Here is a 12413-nt window from a genome sequence, read left to right on the forward strand (position 1 = left end):
CGACACCAATTGTTCAACACGGGCGACGTGGTTGAAAGAAGGTAGTTCTTGTCGCAGACAAAAGTCGTGGCAGACTACGACTTTTGTCGCGCCACGTTCGCGTAACGCCGCTTGACTTCATCTTCACTTCTGCCTCTTGCTTCCATGCAGGTGGACAGCTCACAACCAAACGCGCGTAAAGCCATCTCTGTCGTTTCTGTCCTTTGTGAGGGCGCAACAACATGAACAGCGCCAGTGTCGGCAAGGAGGCCGGACGGTTGATACTCTGCTGTACACAGTCACTCAACTCACAGGGTATATGCATGCACAAAGGTAAGCGGAGATATGTGCTCTTCTAACCCCAATTCCAGAATGCTCGCTCCCTATCGCGCCAAACGAAGAATTCGATGTTGGCAGGCGGCATTTCGAGGACCACTTCGGCGTAGAGGATCTCACCATTTCCGCTCATCACCTCAGATTTCGATGTGTTGTCTATGATTCCGAGAATGATGGCTACGATAGCTACGGAGAGGCGCGCGAAGACGAGATTCGAGTACCTCCCATGATTTATGCACGTGTCTTATCGTCGAACCCGATTGAGCTCATGACCGCCGGCGCGCCGAACGGTGAGTCGCATGTGAAAGTCTGCAAGGCTGATGGTGACAAGCTCTTGAACGATGGCGATGTCTTGTATCTCACGCCACAAATTTCCATCGTGTTCTGCGCCAATGGTGTTCAAGAATCTGTGTCCGATGCCCTGGATCCACTGCAACAAATGGAAGTGAAGCTTTTCGAAGACACCTTTCGCATGACGGGGCGTAAGCTCGGCTGGGGAGGTCAATCCACCGTCGTGGTGGCATTGAAACACCCAGGCGGGCAACAGATCGCGTGCAAGATTCCACATCTCGCCTATCTGAGGTACAAATTCGACGAGATCGATCATGACGAGTCTCTGCCCAAACCACGTCGCGATGCCTACCGGAAGGATTTTGAGCGCGAGCTCGAAGAGAAACGGGAACAGTTCCTCAGAGAACATCGCATCTTACGGCAACTCAGCCATCCAAACATCATCAGTGTGGACAAGATGATGTGCACAAACGATAGCGTTTACATCTTTGAAGAGCTCCTCACCGGCGGCGATCTGCTTTCATACGTTTCAAGGATCGGGACTCTGGGCGAGGCGCACACCGCGGTCATTGTTCGACAACTTTTGATGGCGGTGGCCTACCTGCACGACAATCAAATCGTACACCGCGATATCAAACCCGAGAACATCTTGATGACTTCTTGGCAGAAAGGCGCCCGCGTGGTTCTTACGGATTTTGGGCAATCGCGGCCAGTGATGAATGCGAAGTCCGTGGAAAGGAAGAGCATATATGCTCGAATGCAAACTCCAGTCGGGACTGCCGGCTATCGAGCACCGTAAGTACACGTATCCCCTGTCCATTAGTATTGATGAGCGGAAGGCTGACGACTGGTTGAACAGCGAGGTGCTGGAGACTGCTTCGGCGCATGGGACACTCCAAGGCTATTCCCAGGCCATTGACGTGTGGTCTGTTGGCTGCGTCACGGCGTTCCTGACAGCCTCCGAACCACTCTTCCCCGATCCGCCACACCTCTGCGATACAAAGCGGCAGCACCCCGGCGACCAAGATGAAACAGGTAAATACGGCGTCAGGGTCATGGAGACCGCAGCATCATGGTATGGTGTGGGTCGCAAGTTGAAATCGTTCATAAGAGACTGCCTTCGGGATGACGAAAGCCGGAGACCAACGGCCAAGCAAGCCTTGCAACATCCATGGTTCACAAATCGTCACTACGCTGCGGAGCTGGAGGCCGCCTATGATCGGGCGATTGGCGATTGGCAGCCGAGAGATCACGACGAGAACGCTGTCGTGTACTTCGACACTTCCGAGCTTGCAGACAGGTTATACCTCGCAGCTCGCAGCAATGCAGTAGAAGTGAAGTCAAAATACTGGAAGTCATCACCGGTTCAAACGTCGACCGGGTTCCATGTTCGCACAACGAACTTGCCAATCAGCTATCGGAAACACGAGCCGACACCCTTGCCAAGCGTGAGTGAAGACACCGTCATGCGCAACCCCATTGGCAACGGCACAAATGCTGCGCTGCATCCGCCACACAAGACTTCTGAACTACCTAGCACAGTGGGGCGAATGTCAATCGAAGACTACGCGCCTCCGCACACTCAATCGACACGAACACAGCCAGAGCGCGGCTTCTTCCAACCTCAGAGGTGGCCGGGCCAGAACGAGCTGTTTCAGAGAGACGTGAATGCGACAAACCAGACTAGTCGCCGCAATGACGAACACTCTAGCGGCGCGAAGTCCTCGAACATGTTCAACGCACGCCTACGCCAGGCCATAGACCCGTTCTAAGGCTGCTGTGAATTGAAGAACTGACAATCTCTCCAATGAACCTTACAGTCCTTGCTCCGGCCTTTCGAAAGGCTGTCTATTGTCTCGCTAACCGACCTGCAAGGAAGCACGTTCACTCTATCATGCCTGCTTGGCATGGCATTCATTCGTAGAGACGAGCCCCGGATACGTGGATGGTCATCATCACGTGAGACTAGAAGTTCGGGGCCAACCTGATCAGCAAATCAATACCAGCCCACCTTCGTGTGACATCTAGTCAATACAAACTTGTCACGCACCCATCTTCCTCGCCTTGACACTTTTTGACGTCTTTACTATTATTCATTCATTGATAGCACCCGTTGTATTCGCGCGGCCATAATCTTTCAAAAGTGATGACGTAGTCCAGCGCGCGCTTTCTCACATCGAACATGCACATGCGCAGCAGCTGCTCACTTTGGCTACACTCTCCTCAAGTAATAGACGAATAGGCCGTGTCTCGATTTCAACGTTTCCTCACCGCCGATAACATCGAACCGCCAAAATGAGCTATTACGGTAAATACCCTATCAACGATAATATGGCATATTACCACGGTTGTGCTCACCCTCCCAGACGCCCTCGTCGACACGCTGATCGACGGTGGCTATCTGCCCACCTTCGTTATCCGCCGTGGAATCCGCGCACTGCTCCGTCAACGACTGAACGAGATCGCCTCCACAAGCCTGTCGGCCGCGTACGCCACGAAAATGCAGTACATCGACCTTCTCCGCACACGTCCCATAGCAGTCGAGACTGGCAAAGCGAATGAACAGCACTACGAGGTCGGCACGGGCGTGCTATCAAACATGCTTGGTCCCAGGATGAAGTATTCGTGCTGCCTGTATCCGAAAGGCTCGGAGAGCCTGGCGCAGGCGGAGATGGCGATGCTAGAGCTGTACGTCGAGCGCGCTGGCTTGAAAGACGGGATGAGTATCTTTGATTTGGGGTAAGCAACTGTCTACGGCTCTCTAACTCTTTTACGGACGTTGACGATCGAGCAGCTGCGGCTGGGGCTCGCTGAGTCTGTACCTCGCCGAGATCTTCCCGAAGTCGCAAATCACGGCATTCAGCAACTCGAAGACGCAAAAAGAGCACATCGACTCGCAGGCCCGACGGAAGAACCTGCAGAACCTGCAAGTCGTCACCGGCGACATTGCGACCTACGAGTTCGCCTCCACGCCGCTGGAGAGCGCCTTCGATCGCGTGCTGAGTATCGAACTCTTCGAACACATGAAGAACTACTCCCTCCTACTATCGAAGGTCAACACCTTGCTCAAGCCTGGAGGCCAGCTGTTCGTGCATCTTTTCGCGCACCGATCGACGCCGTACGATTTCGACAGCGGATGGATGACGGAGCATTTCTTCACGGGCGGGACGATGCCGAGTGCGGATCTGTTGCTGTTCTTCCAGGAGCATTTGAAGATCCGGCACCAGTGGTGGGTCAGCGGTAAGTGACCCTCGAGTCGATTTCCCGTCAATTCGTGGCGTCTGATTGTCTGGGATAGGAGAGCATTACGCAAAGACTTGTGAAGATTGGCTGAAAACGATGAATGGGTGAGTACTGGTGTCTCATGCTGCGCGAGCGATTGCCTATGGTTACTGACGTTCTCCTTAAATCGACAGCAACCGTAAACAACTATGGCCACACCTCGAGGAGACATATGGCCGTGACGAAGCCGCCAGATGGTTCTACCGATGGCAGGTCTTCTACTTGGCATGCGCAGAATTGTTCGCGTACGAAGGAGGCGATACATGGGGAGTGGCCCATTATCTATTCGAGAAGCCTGCACATCGATGAAAGGAATGCCTTCTCTATAGCTCGTCTTCTCCGGGCGGCCTCACCGTCGTCTCCGTACCCCTTGTACCATCCCGTGCGCTGACTCTCTCGGATGCAACGCGCTTGTTGGCCGGAGGAAGAGTGGAGTTGGCACTCATAGCCCCGTACGCACCCCATTGCCCTTTAAAAGGCTCGGCCGCAAGCCTCCTCTCCAGCTCTGCCTCCTCAACACCGTCTTTCGTCCCAAAAAGCTCCAATTTCTTCGCAAACTCTCCAGTCACTTTTTTCAGTCTTTCTGCCTCCCGGTCCAAGTCCTTCACCACGTCCAACCCGCTATGCTCGTAGACATTCGCTTTCACCCCCACGCCAAAGTACTGATACTTGCGCAGGAACGCCAACCAGATGCTCACCACCTCGGCATTCCCGTCTTGGACTTGGAGTAGTCGCCGAAGCGTAATCCTCTCAAAGTTCTCCTGTGACTTCTTGAAGATGAAGTTGGAGCGCGGCACTGTCCAGCGCTCGGTGATGCGCGGTAGCGGTACGGGACCCGAGACGGGGAGATTGAGGTAGTAGGCGGCACGCATGGCAAAGTCGGTGAAGACCTCGAGGTTGCGCAGGCTGTAGGAGCGGAGTTGGAGATCGCAGGTGGGGATGCGATGGGTGGGAGTTCGTTTGAGGGGTTCGAGGTAGGTTGCTTGGACTGCGCGCGGGAGTCGCAATTGAGCGAGTTCGTCTGCGACGTTTGAGGGGAGGGCTTGTCGTTGGATTTGGCGCTTGCATTGATGGGAGATGGACGGGGTGGAGGAGGAGATCTGTCGAGGGTCAGTCTTCGCAAGCCGATGCATCGCAATGGAAGGAACGACGTACTCTGAGTCGTTTGGCTGCGCACACCAGCGATCTGGAATATGTTGGTGCCGCCATGATGGCGACGGAATGGGTGTGATGTAGAAGAAACGGATTCGTCTCGTCATGAAATGCAGCTCCTCTGCACACCACTCTGCATGCCACGACTTTTGGACGTGTCAAAATTCGCGCGCAGCCCACCACACCCTTCAAGCCTGATATTCGTTCCTGCACCACCGCAACCTCAGTCTCTGTGCAGAGAACGCTCACGATCCTCTGCCACGCCGCCTCTTCCCACCATAGCATCTCGCAAGTCCGCGACACCTACCCTCGAAGCGCATGACGAGATGGCAACCTCTTCAATCTTCCACCGCGCAAATGAAACCGCCGAGCATCTCCGCCTGCGACTGCCCGAACATCTCGCCCGACCGCGAGTAGGCATTGTCTGCGGCTCAGGTCTGGGTGGGCTTGCGGCAACGGTGAATCAAGAGCGTGACGAAGACGGCAAGGCGGTCAGCTGGGAGTGGGCATACAAAGATGTTCCAAATTTCCCATTAAGCACTGGTAAGGCTGTGACACGCTGACGATGGCATTGGTTGCGGACTATGGACTGAGTATTGCCACTAGTGGTCGGCCATGAAGGCAAGCTCGTCTTCGGCACCATGGGCGCGCACCGAGTTCCCGTTGTCCTTCTCGTAGGCCGAGCACAGTACGTAGCCCGATCCCCTTCTCCACTCCTTGCACATGTACGCCAGCCTGCTGCGCACATAGATCTAGATAGCCACTTCATCCATGCATCTCCCTTTGAAAGCGCGCGCAACGTTTTTAATGATTGTTTCATTCCCAGTTTCTACGAAGGGCACGACATGTCCGCCGTCACATTCGCCGTACGCGTTTGCCGTGTACTCGGATGCCAAACCATGCTTCTCACCAATGCGGCCGGCGGTTTGAATCCGGACTACTCTGTCGGCGACCTGTTATGTCTCAACGACCACCTCAACTTTGTGGGAGTGGCTGGCTTCCATCCGCTGCGTGGGCCCAACGACGACGACTTTGGCGTTCGCTTCCCTCCTTTGAGTGACGCGTACGACCTTCGCCTCCGCCAACTCGCACACAAAGCCTGGAGAGATATCCAGTCAGAGCATTCGTCAAAGGGAAGCGCCAGCACTCGGCGCATGCACGAAGGTGTCTACGCATTCCTTTCCGGTCCAACGTATGAGACTCGAGCGGAGTGTCGCATGCTCCGCCTGCTGGGAGCGGATGTGGTGGGGATGTCGACCGTGCCCGAGATCATTGTGTCCCGTCATTCCGGCATGCGCGTTCTGGCGTTCAGTCTGGTGACGAACAAGGCTGTGCTAGAGCCCACGGTACGTGCTGATGACCCGGCTGTGCAAGGGCTGTCGGAGGAGGAGATGGATGCGTATCTCCGTCGCGGCATGGCAGACCACACAGAAGTGCTCGAGGAGGGAAGGCTGGCGGCGATTGATATGCAGAGTTTGGTGATGAAGGTCGTCTCGGGGCTGTAGACCGTGGGACTTTTGCGTGAAGGGGGCGAACATCCGGCATCATCGCATGGTTGCATAGGCCGGCATCAGCATTACCAGGAGTCGTTGAAGCGTCTTAGGGTTCGCAGGGAAGCCTTCTTCATCCGGATCCTCCTTTCTTCACCCCATGCTTTCTCTTCGCCTTGAGTGCCTTGTAGAATGCCTTCTTGCCACTCCCCTTTCTATCCTGCAACTCGCCAAACTTCTTCTTGAATCTTCCAGTCTCTTGCTCACCCGCGAGCACCTCCTCCACGAACGTCTTCTTCCTCTTTTTGTTCTCAATCCTACCGGAGAAGAACTCCGTCGGCCCTTCGACAATTGTGCCGACTTGGCTGTACTCTGGCGCCTTCATCTTGCCGTTGTCTTTCCGGTAATGTCGGTGCGGGTCGAGGACGTTGCGCATCTTGAGCAGTTGCAGATCGCGTTGGAGCTCGGGGGTCATTTGCGTGCGCGGAAGATTATACCATGCAGCACCAGCGGTTGCCTTCTTCTTCTATGAGGTCACACTGTCAGCGAGTGGGCTAAGCATGATCGTGGCGTGCAAAGCAGCGAAGGTGGTGCTCAAGATCAGAGTAACTATGATTTGTAAAGGCTCTCATGGCGCAGGGACACAGCCATAACGGCGTGCCGGGTCTGCTCAAGAAGAATAAAAGGAAATTTTCCTCATGGAAGAGCGACGAGCGGACGTGGGATTGTCTCCAACATACCTCTTCTGCAGATTTCCTCGCCGCCACAGGATCTTCCACCTGACGGATCCCGGCGGCCTTTTTGAGCTGGCGCTGGTCCACGGCTTTGGAAGGGTCGAGCAAGGCCACCTCTCCCTTTGTCGAGACATAGGGCCGGTCTAGCTCACCAGGATTGAGCTTGGGAATGGAGTAAGGGCGGTGTTCGGCGGACTTGATCACTTCCTTGGACCCCAAGTTGGCGTGCAAGCGCGCGCTCGCTCGCTCGAGGAGTTGTTGGATCTCCTCATCGTCGAGCTCTCCGTCGAGGACGGCGGTCTCGAGCGCCAGGGGCGGTGCCATGGTTGCAGGCATGTGGAAAGCCAGAGGGAGAGAAAGCCGGGCGTCTTTGGGATTTTTTGACAATCGCGAAATCTTGGCGACGTCAGGCGGCGAAACTCTATTCGGGGAGGCCCAAGCTTCGCATAGCCAACCCCATCTCGCCCGCGACGAGCACACGATGCCTTACTCTGTACATTGATTCAGGGAATCTCGGGTTACCGCCAGGCCGCCATGGGTCTTTTGGAGATTCCCACCGAGCTGCGGATGCACATCTTCGAACACCTTGCAGACCTGTCGTATGGGAGAGACGAAACCATTGGGCCCAATGTCCGACTGACCCCCGCCATCTGTCGCGTCTGCCACACCATTCGAAAGGAGACTCTTCCCCTCTACGCCAAAACTTCGTCCTTTAGCATCCAAACAGACGATAACCTGCACGTCTCCAACACTCGCGTGCAAGCTTGGCTGCAAGCGCTGGGCCCGACGGCGCTGTCGAAAGTCGAGAACCTGCATCTCAGCAAGCACTGGAAGCTCAAGCAACCCTCCCGCTGGCAGGGTCATGTTGGCTTCTATGTTCGCTTGCAGCTCGTCCGCAAGGTGTGGCAGTGCACGGCCGGCACGTACCCTATCGCGAATGACATGCGTGGCATGCGGCTCGAGAGCGTCGATCTGCTACGCCATGTCATTCTGCGCCAGCTGAGGCCGGCATCGGCCTACACCGACCTGAAGTGCTTGACCTCGAGCGATGTTGAATTTATCATCAATGCCATGGAGATTGTGGCGTCGCATCCCATCCCAACCTTCGACACAGAGCAGAGTGAGGCGGGTCGGCAGCGTAGACGCGGGCTGTGGGCAACGATGGAGGGGAAAGTGCTGGCTTTGCAGGCTTCGTTTGACGAGGAGGCAAATGTGCAGCCGCGATCAAAGGGATTCCATACTCCGTATTGAGACTCCAACTTGACGAATGATGACTCGGATCGGTCGTCCTCCAGATAGCGGAAGCGATGTATTGCACTTCCTCATTTACTCCACGAAACGACATCAGCAACCACAGCCCGATGGTCACTACAGAATACCCCATCGTCAAAGACATTGGGCAGTGTTGAGTATCCTTCAATCGTCCAGCTGTCCCGTGCCGTCTTCAATCCATTAAACGCACTGACTCTATTCTTTGGCCCAACCCAGACAAAGTCAATCCTCCCGATACCCTGGTCTCTCCCACCTCCAGCATGAAATCCAGTAAACGTTCCTTCGTCACCATACCGCGCATGTTTCGGCACAGCATCGTGCACGTCAACCACCGACCCACTGGCTACCAAAGCTTTGTAGGCCTCGCCATCCGGGTCGGAGTTGAAATCCCCTGCAAGAAGGAAGTCCAGAGAATCGTGCACCGCCCACTCTTTCGTCGCGCGCTCTATAACTTCGAGAATAATCGGCACGCTCTTCGCCCGCGACTCCGTCCCCTCATTATCCAAATGTGTGTTGAAAACCGCGAGTCGCCGCCCCGTACGCTTGTGCGCAAACACCCCCGTAGTCAGGATGCGTATACTGCCTGCATCCCACCCTTTGCTCGGTTTGTCGGGTGTTGGACTCAGCCAGGTGTTTTCAAAATGTAGGAGCTCGAAGACTTGGGTCGGGTAGAGTATCGGGCTGTACTCGCCCACAGTCTTGCCATCGTCGCGGCCTACGCCGATGTGAGCCCAAATTGGTCCGGAAGGAAGGCCAGTGTTGCTGTGTTGAGTCTCGGATGTGCGGTTCAGAGCACTCAGAATGTCGTTGAGTTGAGTGTGAAGGCATTCTTGCAAGCAGATGAAGCCTGCGGATGGAGGTGCATGGGAGGGAGTCGTAAGGCTGCTACCATCGAGGAATCGGGTGTGGTAGAGCAGCTCATTGACGATGCGGGGGCAGCGTTCCTTCCAAGGCCTCTCATGCTCGTCACGGTCTGTTGCGGCATAGCGAATGTTGTGCGTGATGATTCGGATGCCCTGGTGTTCCCGCGCTGCGGCAGCTGGCGTGGACCATCTTTCGTCCCACAATGCTGGAGGCCGATGAGGTTTGGCTCTCACCATCTTTAGCAGCGTCTACCGATGCGTGGGATGGTGAGATGCGATGCGGTCACGATTGGATGACGACCAGTACTCTGCCAGTTCCGTGCATGTGTAGGAATGTTTGAGGTGGTGAGTTCACGGCGGGGCCATACAGTAGCTTCCAGCTCTCGAATCTCACTCTGCTAAGGGGTATCTAACGTCTCTGATCGAAGCGATGGCGACAGTCACGAGCAGTCTTTCAGCACCTGCTCATTCCTCGTCGCACTTCCAAATGTCCACCCGGCTGCACGTGAGCGACATCAGTCACTCAGCTCGATGGCTTCCTCTGCCGAGTTACCCACGTTCTGCAGCGCCGACGGTTTCTCCGGCTGCGCAGTCCACCTTGCGTTCCCATTGACTTGTGGTTGCCACTGCCCGCCATACAAGGCGGAATCGACGTCTTCATCTTCATCTTCCTCGTCCTCGTAATAACCATACGCGCCGCCGTCCTCCTCCTCGTCATCCTCCTCATCGACTTCGCTGCTTCCATCCTCGTCAACATCACCATCCTCGCCTGCTTCATCCCTAGCAAAGTTATTCGCGTGCCCGAAGCCATTGAACTGCTCATCAGATCCCTCTTGAGAACTGTCCACGTCCTCGTCCTCCTCGCTGTAGCCCTCTTGGTTTTGTAAATCTTGTAGCGCCGTCTCCTCATCCTCGTCCTCCTCTTCATCATCATCGTCGTCGAGGAGCTCTCCATTGACCGGATCGGTGTATGCGACACCGCTGTACTGTGTTCCTAGCTGATCTGGCATAGACCCAGCGTTGTCTTCGTCATCAGAAAGAAGCGAGACGGCTTGCGAGAGCAAGTATGAGTTTTGTTGAGGAGCCGCCTGGAACGGGTTGTGATGATCAAGCCCACGCGAGCTACCAAAACTGTTCGCCAGGGACGCATCGACCTGCGAGAGCTTGATGGTGTGATCTTGTGGACCCGTGGTTGGAGAGTGCTCCTGCTTGAGGCCGGCAGTCGGTTGCGATCCGAAGGTGTAGTGAGACTCGGGCACCGTGGAATGCAGGAAGGGGTTCTCTGCCGGAAGCTGTGTCGTGTGGTTTGAGAAGGTGAAGGGAGTATGGGATTGAAGGTTGGCAGGCTTCATGTTCGAGCGGAGTCCAGCTGTGTCGTGGTCGAGAGTATAGGACTGGGTTATACTGTCCGTTGTATTCACCATAGGCGCAGGGCTGCTCGACCAGTTGATAGCCGGGTTCTTGGATACTGGCCGCTGCTGGAACAGAGTCTCGGACTGCGTTGGGAAGGAAGGCTCCTGCGCGCGGGATTCGGGCCTGCTTGTCTCCCTGGATCGCGATTCTCGGATCTCCTTCGCTCGTTCGATCGCATCTGCGTAACGTTCGCGAGGGACAAACTTGCTCTCGCGTAATCGGTAGGCTGGCACGGAGCGGCCATGCGCGTTGTCGCTGTTATCAGAGGCAGCCAAGGAAGCACGTCGCCTAGCGTCTGCTCGAGCTTGGATCATGGACGGCGAGTCGTTCGATGAAATGGAATTGACGCTGCTGTGGAGCTGGGCAGGATAGTCCAGTGTGAATTTGAAGAGCGCACCACCGTTCTGCAGTCCTTCGCGAGCTGCTCGAAGGCGAGCGAACAATGCCTCGTCCGCTTCATGCGCTTTTGGCGCTTGCGAAGCCGATGACAGCGGTGGTGCCATCAAAGCTCCGCGCATGGAAGGGGTGGTCGCAGGGCTCAAACGAGACGATGGCCGCAAAGCTGGCGGCGATGTCTGCTGATGCTGGACGGTCTCTGTGGACGGTCTCTTGGTACCCCGTAAGCCACTCAATTGGTCCGCTTGAGTAACTCCCATCGCTTTGAGGCGGAAGTAGTTAGATCTGACCGTGCTCCTCGCATTGACATCAGCATCGTCCGACAGTGAGAACCCCAAGAAAGAGGATCGTTTCAGTAGGTCTGCGTGATGATGAGGCACAGGCACAGAAGTCGGCTTTGTGATGCGTCCTTTCTCATCGACGTGACTGGTGCTCTTCAGACGTTTGTGTCCGAGCTCACGGATTGGACTTGCGACACCAACATGCGAGGATGTCGGACGCATGTTGCGTTTGGTGGGATGCTGTTGATCTGCTGCTCTGGCCCTCACCCCGGGAGATCTCACAGAGAGGACGCTTCCCATTGCTCTTACGCTGTTGTGATCTTCGCCTCCACGTTGCATCACCAACTCCGCTCTGTGGCTGCCGTTGATCGATTGGCTATCCCGCAGACGGCCGTCGTCATTCGCTTGATCTTCACGTTGTTGTAATCTTCGCTGTCTCCTTGCCCTTCGCTGCTGCCCTGTCTTTGCAAGTCGTCGCTGCCAGAAGATGTCTCTCCAGCGGATGCCGTATTTCTGGCACAGGTGAAATTGACGCCAATCGTCGGCCTCAGCGTTGGCTTGCTCGGTTTTGATCTCGTCGAGTACTTCATGAATGGTCTTACTGACGATGAAGTCGACGAACTGTTTCATGTATCCGTCGTGGGCATTGTGGGTGAGCTCATCAGCGAGGCGAGTGACGAGTGATTCAAAGTCCTCCGCCGCGTTTGTCTCGGGCACGTGCTCGTTAGGCTTGATGGCTGCTCCAGGCGTGGTTTCATGCCGCGCAGGTGCTTTCTGTGTTGTCGGTGCTTCACTTGACGTGGGCACAATCTGTTCACTCGCAGTGATGGAAGCTGAAAGGGGGCTCGGCTTCTTTGGTCGGGTGTCGGCAGCCGAGGACGGCCGTCTGAGGCCGAGGCCTAAGCTTGAAGCTGTGGCGGGCTG

General features: G+C 55.7%; 7 protein-coding genes across 7 annotated transcripts; 4 read left to right on the top strand and 3 right to left on the bottom strand.

The window, feature by feature from the left end:
* The first annotated feature begins 155 nt into the window (after nt 1–155).
* Nucleotides 156–2636, top strand: BDY17DRAFT_295848 (kinase-like domain-containing protein). The gene is made up of 3 exons (XM_033733369.1): nt 156–294; nt 351–1401; nt 1466–2636. Exons 1-3 carry the CDS (start codon nt 222–224, stop codon nt 2376–2378), a joined length of 2037 nt encoding a protein of 678 aa, XP_033591118.1. The 5' UTR covers nt 156–221; the 3' UTR covers nt 2379–2636.
* Nucleotides 2637–2971: 335 nt separating this feature from the next.
* BDY17DRAFT_248642 (S-adenosyl-L-methionine-dependent methyltransferase) lies at nt 2972–4197 on the top strand (the record flags this gene model as incomplete). Its single annotated transcript, XM_033730925.1, has 4 exons — nt 2972–3345; nt 3401–3846; nt 3905–3953; nt 4023–4197. Coding segments are annotated over 4 exons (1044 nt in total), but the record flags the coding sequence as incomplete, so codon positions are not given.
* Nucleotides 4198–4499: 302 nt separating this feature from the next.
* Nucleotides 4500–4892, bottom strand: BDY17DRAFT_235613 (ribosomal protein S10 domain-containing protein; the record flags this gene model as incomplete). Its single annotated transcript, XM_033730290.1, has 1 exon — nt 4500–4892. A coding segment is annotated over one exon (393 nt), but the record flags the coding sequence as incomplete, so codon positions are not given.
* A 474-nt stretch (nt 4893–5366) lies between these two features.
* BDY17DRAFT_248498 (nucleoside phosphorylase domain-containing protein) lies at nt 5367–6545 on the top strand (the record flags this gene model as incomplete). Its single annotated transcript, XM_033730916.1, has 3 exons — nt 5367–5583; nt 5647–5728; nt 5867–6545. The coding sequence occupies 3 exons, from the start codon at nt 5367–5369 to the stop codon at nt 6543–6545; spliced, it is 978 nt and encodes a 325-aa protein (XP_033591121.1).
* A 59-nt stretch (nt 6546–6604) lies between these two features.
* BDY17DRAFT_130688 (putative rRNA-processing protein fcf2) lies at nt 6605–7639 on the bottom strand. The gene is made up of 2 exons (XM_033729407.1): nt 7271–7639; nt 6605–7053 (listed from the first exon to the last, which is right to left on the bottom strand). The coding sequence occupies exons 1-2, from the start codon at nt 7598–7600 to the stop codon at nt 6664–6666; spliced, it is 720 nt and encodes a 239-aa protein (XP_033591122.1). The 5' UTR covers nt 7601–7639; the 3' UTR covers nt 6605–6663.
* A 159-nt stretch (nt 7640–7798) lies between these two features.
* Nucleotides 7799–8515, top strand: BDY17DRAFT_309761 (uncharacterized protein; the record flags this gene model as incomplete). Its single annotated transcript, XM_033735368.1, has 1 exon — nt 7799–8515. The coding sequence occupies one exon, from the start codon at nt 7799–7801 to the stop codon at nt 8513–8515; it is 717 nt and encodes a 238-aa protein (XP_033591123.1).
* Nucleotides 8516–8551: 36 nt separating this feature from the next.
* BDY17DRAFT_130718 (Endonuclease/exonuclease/phosphatase) lies at nt 8552–9779 on the bottom strand. The gene has a single exon (XM_033729408.1). It carries the CDS (start codon nt 9634–9636, stop codon nt 8587–8589), a length of 1050 nt encoding a protein of 349 aa, XP_033591124.1. The 5' UTR covers nt 9637–9779; the 3' UTR covers nt 8552–8586.
* Between the last annotated feature and the right edge of the window lie 2634 nt (nt 9780–12413).

This window comes from Neohortaea acidophila (genome assembly GCF_010093505.1).
Source record: "Neohortaea acidophila strain CBS 113389 unplaced genomic scaffold BDY17scaffold_4, whole genome shotgun sequence".
NCBI lineage: Eukaryota > Fungi > Ascomycota > Dothideomycetes > Mycosphaerellales > Teratosphaeriaceae > Neohortaea > Neohortaea acidophila.